General features: G+C 39.2%; 1 protein-coding gene across 1 annotated transcript; it reads left to right on the plus strand.

Annotated features, from left to right (window-relative positions):
- Positions 1–946: 946 nt before the first annotated feature.
- On the plus strand, positions 947–1597 carry LOC127136168 (uncharacterized). The gene has a single exon (XM_051062761.1). It carries the CDS (start codon positions 947–949, stop codon positions 1595–1597), a length of 651 nt encoding a protein of 216 aa, XP_050918718.1.
- The last annotated feature ends 9271 nt before the right edge of the window (positions 1598–10868 follow it).

The raw sequence follows: 10868 nt of genomic DNA on the forward strand, positions 1-10868 counted from the left end.
AATAACCCCATGGGGAACTTTCTTATATAGGGTCATGCGTTTTGGATTGAAGAACGTCGGTGCTACATACCAACGAGCCATGGTCACTCTCTTTCACAACATGATTCATAGGGAGATTGAGGTATACCTTGACGATATGATAGCCAAATCTCAAACTAAGGAGGAACACCTCGTCAATCTGGAAAAGCTATTTGAAAGGCTAAGGAATTTCAAACTGAGGCTTAATCCCAATAAATGCACGTTTGGAGTGAGATCCGGTAAATTGTTGGGTTTCATTGTCAGCTAACATGGCATTGAAGTAGATCCTGAGAAAGTGAAGGCCATACAAGATATGACTCCACCCAAAACTGAAAAGGAAGTCCTAGGATTCCTAGGTAGATTTAAATACCTTTCAAGGTTCATATCTCACCTAACGGCTACCTGTGAGCCAATCTTCAAACTTCTCCGGAAGGATCAAGCCATCATTTAGAATGACGATTTCCAAAGAGCTTTTGAGAAGATCAAGGAGTAATTATAAGAACCTCCTATTTTAATGCCTCTTGTACCCGACAAACCATTAATTATGTACCTTACCGTCCTCGAAGGGTCCATGGGATGCGTACTTGGCCAACATGACGAAACTGGTAGAAAGAAGCACGTTATATACTACTTAAGCAAGAAGTTCACCGATTGCGAGAGTAGATATTTGATGCTTAAGATGACTTGTTGTGCGCTAGCATGGGCTGCCAAACGCTTAAGACAATACATGCTCACTCATACAACACTGTTGATCTCTAAGATGGACCCCGTCAAATACATCTTTGAGAATCCTGCTTTAACCGGTAGAGTAACTCGATGGTAAATGGCGTTAACCGAGTACGACATCTAACATGTCACTCAGAAGGCCATCAAATGGAGTGTAATATCTGACTATCTGGCACAACAAGCCTTGGAAGATTACTAATCCATGAATTTTGAATTTTCTGATGAAGATATCATATTGATTAGGGATTGCAACATCCTCGGCCCTGAAGAAGGACCCGAGCCTGGGTCCCGTTGGACTTTGGTTTTTGATGGAGCTTCTAACACTCGCAGAAATGACATCGGAGCAGTTATCACCTCCCTAACTGGTTTTTACCTCCCCTTCACCGTAAGATTATGTTTTGAATGTACAAACAATATAGCGGAGTACGAGGCTTGTATCTTCGGTATTGAAGTTGTTATTGATCTTAGGATCAAGATCCTTGAAGTTTACAGAGACTCAACCTTAGTAATTAGCCAAGTCAAAGGAGATTGGGACACTAGATATCACAAGCTCGTTTCCTACAATGAGCATGTCTTGAAACTAGTCCCTTACTGTGATGAGATCACATTCCATCACACCCCCCGGGAGAAGAATCAGCTAGTTTACGCCTTGGCAACTTTGGCGTCCATGTTTAAGGTCAAGTGGAAGAATGAAGCGCCATCCTTTCACCTCAGCTACTTGGATGAGCATGTTTATTGTTTGGAGGCCGAAGACGAAATCGATGGTTATCGTTGGTTCTATGACATCATGAATTTCCTAGAGTGCCAAGAATACCCTAAGGACGCATCCATTACTGACATAAAGTACCTTTAGAAACTATCTTCTAAGTTCTTCGTAAGTGGAGGGGTATTGTACAAGAGAAATTATGATTCAGTTCTACTAAGATGTGTGAACAAGTAAGAAGCAAATCAAATCATAATGGAAATCCATGAAGGCTCATTTAGTACGCATGCCAGCAGGCATACTATGGTGAAAAATATCTTAAGGGCTGGCTATTATTGGATGACTATAGAGGTTGATTGTCACCGTCACGTCCAAACATGTCACAAATTCCAGATTTATGCTGACAAGATCCATGTACCGCCAATGCCGCTCAATGTCTTGATATCTCCTTGGCCTTTTCCCATGTGGGACATTGATGTAATTAGACGCATAGATCCAACTGCCTCGAATGGACATCGCTTCATCCAACTGCCTCGAATGGACATCGCTTCATCCTTTCCAAGCCTTGTTATCAAGGGATTTCAGAAACGCTACCATTCTAGGTTTCCAATAGTCATAGTTAGAACCATCCAAAATTGGTGGCCTATGAACAAATCCTCCATCTCTCTCCATTCTACCAGAAAGTATTGCCCCTAGATCTCACCCAGAACTAGAGCAGGATACCTGCTCTGATACCAATTGAAATTCTGGTATCAGATATAAGATGTCGAAGGTAATGTCACGACACTGATATCTGGTTATAAACAATGGATAAACAGAAACAGAATGGTAAATCAAATAACACAAGCAATTGTTAACCCAATTCGGTGCAACTCACCTACGTCTGGGGGCTACCAAGCCAGGAAGGAAATTCACTATAATAGAATTAGTTCAAAGACTATCCGTACACTTCACCAAGTTACAGTCTTTCTCACCTAATCTCTACCCGTGCAATTTCTACCTAAGCACTCTTATATATGAGACCCCACTCACTTCCCTTACAATCACACACCCGTGATTTTAAACAACAATCCCTTGTGAAAAGAAAATACTTTTCAATTACAAACTCTTGATTTTACTTCACAGTTTCAATCAAGAAGACACACTTTTGATCTTGCTTCACAGCTTTGATCAAGAAGACAAATCAGTCCAATTCAATCATCAATGGATGACTTGAATGACCTACAGACACAAACCCTAGCTCTCTCTCTCTAAATTTCGCCCAGTCTTGGTTGTGTGTTCAAACAGGTTTTCTGAGTCCCCTTTTATAGAAACATTGGACATCTTGAAAACCCTAAATCTATTTTCCAATCAAATCTTTTTATAACAGCTGTATAGATCTCCCTGGAAAATAAGTAAATCTGGTTGAAATCCCTGATAGAATGCGCCAGCTAGCCATATCTTCAATCAACCAATGATTGCCATTAATTGTGCAATCACAAAACACCAGACATTCATACTGAATGTTCTGTGTACAGGATGTCATGACATCGGGTCTGACATCTGAAAAAATCCTGCATAATCCAATTTCCTTTTATAGCAGGTACAACCATATCAGATACTATGACATTGTGTATGTCATCTGAAACAATCCTGCATGAACATGTCTTCCAGTTAAGCTCCAGCAGGTACAACCAATATCAGAAGCCTTGTCATTGTATATGGCATTCTGAAACAATCCTGCTTGCACATGTTCTTTAACTCCAGCAGGTACATAGGATATCTTATGTTAAGACATCACACATAACATCTTGTGAACACTCTTTGTTTTACCAAAATTGCTGCCAACACTTAGAATCAACAAACTCCCCCTTTGGAAAATTTTGGCTAAAACATATATCTGTCCTTTTTGTTCACAAGGCAAATTATCAGCAGTTTAAACCACATAACAGTAGTTTAATCAGCAGCAGAAGCAAAAACAATTACTAGCTATGGCTACTAGTAATACACACATGCACAAGGGTACTTCTCCTCCCCCTAAATCTGTGCAACAATCAATAGAATTACTAGTTATGGATGCAACTAGTAAGACACACAAATACACAATGCACCAGGGTACTTCTTCTCCCCCTAAATTTGTGCATCCACCAACCATAACAGCTACTGAACTCCAGTACCTGTACCAGCCAGAATGTCATACTGACATCTGCTACAACATCAGCACCTGTGCACCATACTCCAGTACATGTACCAGCCAGAATGTCATACTGACATCTGCTACAACATCAGCACCTGTGCACCATATCAGACATCCTCTTTGACATCTGCTAACAGACCAACAGAAACATTCTGTTTTAACGCCTGTGCACTTCTTCCAATAATAGTTGTTCTTCTGTCCAGCCACATACGTCTCTCCACAACTGCTTCCATATCAGCACTTCAGCACTTCTCCCCCTTTTTAGTCAAAATTGACCAAAGGTGACCAATCATACAAAATAAATGTCCATTAGTCTGTCAGAGAATGTCAGGACAGATGTTATAACATTAAACATGTTAAAACATAATATTCATGCAGTACAAACCATCATTATACACAGCTGAAAGCTGAGACAATGAACAAATCCAAGGAACTCATTAAGAGTCCTAAATATTACATAACAGGCATCAAGAGGACTGCCACAAAATACAAAAACAAAAAACCAATCAAGACAACAACCTTCCAAACAGCAGCCCAACTTCCACCACACCTCCCAGTCTTCAATACAGGCAGGAACCATTAATCAGAAGAAGAAGTATCTCCTTCACCTTCATCTTCATCTTCAGCTACACCTTCAGAGTCTTCTGAGCTTTCAGAACAGGATTGGGATCTTGTATTTGAGTCCTTTCCAGCCTTTTCTCTGTCTTCCCTTTCCAGGCTACAGATGAGAACTTCTAAAGCTTCCTTTCTGGCCTTGGCCACCCTTATACCATTTTCCAATTCTTTGCAGGTCTCTTTTAGTTGGTCAATCAGACTTCCTTTGGATGCAGACTCCCTTCTGGCAGATGTCATGACATCATTGACATGACTTCCCTCAAACAGCTTATAGTGAATTAATAGAGGGGTCTTTCTCTTGCTTGGAATATCACTTGTACTCAGGATTCCTGGTTGTTGACTCAGGATGATCCCACAGATGATAGAAGGGAATGCAATGGGCAACTACACAGCATTGGTGGAGGCATGTCTGATGGTTTGATCAAACACAAACTTTCCAAAATTATAGTTTATCTTAGTTCCGATGGCATGAATGATCCTCCCAAGAGCAATGGAGATGGTAGATATGTGATTAGTAGGTACCCAATTTGCAGAACCAATCTTATGCAAGATGGCATACTTGACAGTTAGTTTACTAGCTACAAGGTGTTTCCTACTGGGCCATTCATTAACTTGGCCAGCTGTAATCATCCTACAGATCTCATTATCTGTGGCCTCTAGATCTACCCCTTCATCAGTTCCTCTCCCCAAGAACCTGTTGATGATGGTTGGTGAAAGTTTCACACACTTACCCCTAACAACCACTTTGCAGACCTCCCTGCTGCTATAACTCTCATCAGGAATGTTTACAATGAATTCTTTGACTAGCCCTTCATAGCATTGAGGCAGAGTAGTCACAGTTTTCATAAGACCAACTGCCTTGATTAACTCCATTACTTCCTTTACTTCACTTGCTTCTTTTCCCAATTCTCTTTCAACTGCTACCCTTCTTTGAGTCACAAACTTCCATTTGGCAGCACCACCTTCCACGTGAAACGAGATATTGCCAAGATGAACAGCAACCACTTTGTTTGGAGACTTCTTTACAGGTTTCCTTTTAACAGGGGAAATGTCTGAGACATCATATTCGACATCCTCATCAGATTCAGAACTCTCACTCTCCTTCATCTTCCTGACCTCTACTTTACTCCAAGTCTTGGAGGGACCTATACCAGCAACCCTTTTCTCCTTCCTACATGTCCTTATCTCAGCCATACTATTCCTTTTTATCAGTCTATTAGCTACACTTGTTTTCACAAGATTGATCAACATGTCATCTTCTTCCTTAGACCCTTCTCCTCAATGTCCTGAGCAGTATCAAGGGACATACTAGGTAAGTTTTTTCCAAGAGAACATAGTCCCTCAGCAGCTACTTCCTTTTCTGTTTTAGATGAGTCATCATCTTTCTCAGCTTGGGTTTCCACCTCAGGTGAGGGGTCCCTTCTGGACAGAGGGGTAAAAATCTCCTTAACTCCATGCTCTTCATTCAGTATCCTAGTAACTAGGTTACTTATTATGCGATCAGTAGAGTGCATGTCCTCTTTATCAGGCGATTTTTTAGGAGTGTTGCCTTGCTTAGCTCTAGCCATGGAAGGTGAGCTTGGAACGTTACCTAGTATCATACGCAAAGGAGTTACTTCCATCAAATCTTCATCTGAGAATTCCATGGAGGAAGTTCTAGTATGAAAGGATTTTGAGCTAGATGTTGGCGGATGTTGAGACATGTTGTTGAACTTTTGAGAAAACTTTCTTTGCCCTAGCAGAGGTTCTTTGAGAAGTTTGATGAAGATGGAGAGAATTGTGTTCAGGCAGAGTGTGCTATTTCCAATACTAGGAGATGGTTCATTATTAATGTGGCTTTTTCTTTTCATTGGGCAGACAATATTTTTGTTGCCTTTTCCACTCCTCATTAATTGCCATATTTTCTCAAGAACCCAATCACCTAATTTTCCCTTTTCATATTTCAGTTGAACAACATACCAATCCCTTGCAGTTCTGTTGGTTAGTTGCATCTCATGCTGTAGAACTATGAGTTTATTTTCTACATATTATCTACATGAGTGATGAAAGCAAGTGATGTACTTGGTCCAGCTGTGCTGAATATGATCTTTGGACAAGGGTGTACCATCCAGGTTGTCATAATATAATGTTATAACATCGAGTGTGACACTGTATGTAATTATCAGAATTTTCATCCAACTTGGTTGAGCATTGTTGCTTTCATCTGATATCTTCTTAGTTTCCTTTGCACTTATAGTCCCTTGTGTCTCAGCAAAGCTCTTACTACCTTCAGACTTCACACCACCAGTCATATGTTCAGGTGTTTGGGCCATCATGACCTTTTCTTCCTTGAGGTTTGGCATCCTTATCTGACACTTTTCCTTTCCCTTGAAGATTCTTCTTGCAACTGTATTTATCTTAGAGGGGTTATCCATTTGAGAGCTCCACATGTAGCAGTTGTTGTGGGTCCTGATTCCTTTCATAGTTACTTCACTGTCTTTGTTCACAATCAGACATTCAGTTTTAGTGAAGATGATACTCAGACCTTGATCCCCTAGCTGACTGATGCTTATTAGATTTGAAGTCAAGCCCTTGACCAGTAGAATATTGTCAGGTTTAGGAGCTCCAGGACACTCAAGCTTGCCTATCCCCTTTATTTCACCTTTAGCTCCATCACCAAAGGTTACATAGCTCAAGTCATGAGGGTGAAGATCATTTATCAAGTCTGAGTTCCCAGTCATGTGTCTAGAGCATCCACTATCAAAATACCACTCTTCTTTGTGAGCCATTAGACTTGTAACATTAGTCTTAGGAACCCACTGCTTCTTGTTGATAGGCCTGTGATGTTTGGGTCTGGGTTGATAGTGAACATGGCTAGGATAACCATACAGCTTATAACAGGAAGACCTAGAGTGTCCAACTTTCCCACAGTATTGACATCTCCATCTTTGGTGTTTTCTCTTCTGATGATACTGATGAAAGGGGGTAGGGTAACCATACAGCTTATAGCAGAAGGGCCTTGAGTGTCCAAATTTCCCACAGTAATGACATCTCCATCTTTGGTGTTTGTCTTTCTACTATTCTTTCTTCTGATGGTGTGAAATATGATGTGACATCTTGGAACTGCTCTTAGTATTGCTGCATTTAGGTTTAGCTTGAGGTTTGCAGCCAGTGTAACTACTTTCAGCCTTAGTTTTATGGTACCCTAATGTAACACCTCAAAATTTGCCCTCCTCTCTTGGGACTAGCTTAGAATATTGCATTTCATTTTTAGGACATTAGTCATTGCATCTTTGCATATCATGTGGCAACATTAAGCAAGTCATTCTCCTAAGTCTTGTTCAGAAGATTGAGAGGTTAAGAGATGCAAGCCTGAGGGTCTCATGAATTGATCACTAGCCATCTGAGAGTTTGTGCTTCAATTAGGGTTTCTTGGTTCTTCAAGGAGATTGATCATTATCTTGGTTGAAATGGTACATCATTATCATCATGGTCTTATCATCACCAATAGGTTCATTGTGCTTGATCAGATTCCTTGAGATTAGGGTTTTGACCTCTAGTCAACCCTAATCAATCTGCATTGTGCCAATCAGGGTTTGTCAAGGAGATGGGGTCTTCATTGAGAGAGGGATCATCATATGGTTATATTGAGCTTGTGGAGGCTAGGGTTTCATCCTTGGAGCCATTTCATCAGGAGATTGAGGCTCAAGCTCAACAGTCAAGCTGAAATTCATCTATCAACTGAAAAAGTCAACCACAAGTCAACTGTTGGATTTGAAGGTGGGAGAGGGTTAGAAACACTTCATTCATGTTCAAACAAGTTTCATTTGACATTTCAAACATCAACATTGAAGAAAATAAAGTCAGATGAAAACTTTCCAAAAATAGAAAGTGACTTGTAATTCAAAATTGCCAAAAATGGAAAGGTTTTCTCCTCAAAATTACATGTCCAAGAATGCTTCAAATGAAATTTTGTCCAACATGAAAGTTGTAGATCTTGCTCTCACCTTTCTAAAAAGTCCAAGAACATGAATTTCTCATGTGAGGTTGGCAAGATATGGTCAAATCTTGGTCAAGAAAATTGGAACTTCAAAAGTGCATAACTTTTGAACCAAAAGGCCAAATGGAGTGGGATTTTTTGCCACATTCTTGTTTTGACATGCTCTATCCAATTCAAGCATCATAATCCATGAATTTCCATTGCAAAAATATTTGACTTTTCATTTGAAATTTGGAGGGAAAAGTCAAGTTCAAAAATTATTCATTGAATTCACTTCCTAACACTTGTCTTGGTTTCTGCACAGCATTTTGAAGTGAATTGAAGCCTAAAACGTGCACTGTTCCATTGGTATATGCACATGAGGGTGAATTTCAAAATTGGTCATAAAACTTGGTTTTTGCTTAATCTTTTGCATTTTGGCTAATTGTGATTAGCAACATCATTAACAGAACATATAAGAGGCTAATCATAACTGTTTTCTTCATTAGCATAACAGAATTCTGAAATCTAGATCTAGATCCAAAAACTCTTCATTTTTTCTCTCTCACTTTTCTCCAATTTTTTGCATAAACTTTGTTTGGTTCTTGATCCAATCATCATCTACTAGCATAATTGGAGTTGTTTGAAGCAAGATCCAAGGGATTTCTTCAAGATTCGAGGACTGTTGAAGCATGTGTTCATCAATGGCATTTTGATTTTCCAGCTAGATCGTGCACAATTAACACTCAAGCCTTCATCCAAATCATCATATGAGAGCTAGGGAACTTCTGTTTGGACTTCTAAAGGCCTGAATACACGTGTTTCACTTCTGCCATTCAATTAAGGTTAGAATTCGACTTTAATGATTCATGAAATTGATAGATGCATGTGGTAGGTCTTTCATTGGTGATCAATCTGCAATTTAAATCGTTGAAATCCATGGAGAAATGAACAAGTTACATTGATTTTAAGTTTGATGAGTGAAACTTCCATGGCTCGAATCTTTGAGCCTAGGTCGAATTAGGTTAAAATAAGCTTAGATTCGTGTTGCTTGTTGTGAGAGGAGTGCAATGGTATAGGTTTTGTGGATTTCTGTGTGAAATTGTTCTTGACCTGGGAATTAGGATGAACGCGTATGAACTTGGTTGAAGGTCCTAGGGTTTTTAATTCCAGAACGATTTTGATCTTCATCGGGCATGGCTGCATGTGGTTTTATGTTTCTGAGCGTGTATTGGTTGCATGGATGCTTGCGTGTCAATTTGATTGGTGGATACTGATTCTCAATGCCACATAATATAAATGAAATGGTGCATTTCATGATGAAACGCGCCACATTTCAAATACTCCCTCTATTCGATTCCAGGCGCCTACATTTTCCAACCAGGCCTTGGCATTTTATTTCAATATTCTATCCATGTTCATACCATGCTTCATCATGATTTTTACTCACTTCAAAAATTCATAACTTCATGAATAATTGTCCAAATAATGTGTGGTTTTTTTTGTTGTGTTCCTCATGATCTCTAGAATTTAATGATTATTTTTTCATGATTTGTGCCTGTATGAATTTTAAACTTGCCTAGGGTTTGTTCATGTGTATCCAATTTGTACCTTCCATGCCATTTGCTTCATGAAATAATGAGTTTTGATCCAATGATTATGAAATTTTGCATGCTTGAAATAGACACCTTGCTGGTCATTTTGGTATAGAGTTTGTATTTTTCTCATTTCTGGTTGTGGAGATATGACATGATAAATGTAGGTGTGACAATGTGTGTCACACCTTTGCTTGCTTGACTTGTTGATTTTATTTACCATGCCAATTCAATTTCAATTGATGTGAATTTTTGCATGATGCTACCTCTGGATGTTAGGACTGCTTGTGAATTTTTGTAGAAGTTTTGGAATGATTTATGATTTGTTTGAGATTTTCTCTTCTGGCTTGTCATTTGTGGACTTTTTGATGAGTGTTGAACTTAGATGATTTGTGAAATGCTTGATGTTTATCATATGAACTTGAAATTTTGCACATTGATTCTAGACACTTTGAAGTTTGTTTTGGCTTTGTTTTGAGACATTTATCATGTATGGATTCTGTTTTAGGCTTGTGTGAAGTTGATGCATGAAATTGTGCCCTAATTGAGCTTGTTTTGCCTTGCCTTGCCTTATGGAATTTATTTGCCATGCTTCCATGTGTTCAAATGACTTGAGTTTTGGTATGATGATCATGTGATGAGTTCTGTTTAGACATGATTTTTCTTGGAATTTATTGAATCCTTTTTGAGTTGATGTGGATTGATTCATTCTGTTTGCTTCAATGAGCTTTCAATTTGCATGCCTTGCCTTAGATGCTTTGTGAAATGAACTTGGTTGATGATATTGACATGGGACCAATTGGATGATGTTCTAATTTGATTGAACTTGATTTATGTCAATTTTCATGTTCTGTTTTGAATTATTTCTCTCTCTTTGACCCTAGGCCTTGTCCTAGTGGTTTGCTTCTCATGTTTGAGCTTAATTTGCAGGTTAAGAAGCATATGGCCTTGAGGAATTGATTCACTTGCTTGAGTTGACTAATTGGTCAATGTTGAACTAATCTTGAGTTGTTTTGCAGGTGGATTAGCTCCTTTGAGTTGAGCTTGTGCCTTTCTTTGATGCATTGCTTGTTGTCT

Source organism: Lathyrus oleraceus, chromosome 4 (genome assembly GCF_024323335.1).
Source record: "Lathyrus oleraceus cultivar Zhongwan6 chromosome 4, CAAS_Psat_ZW6_1.0, whole genome shotgun sequence".
NCBI lineage: Eukaryota > Viridiplantae > Streptophyta > Magnoliopsida > Fabales > Fabaceae > Lathyrus > Lathyrus oleraceus.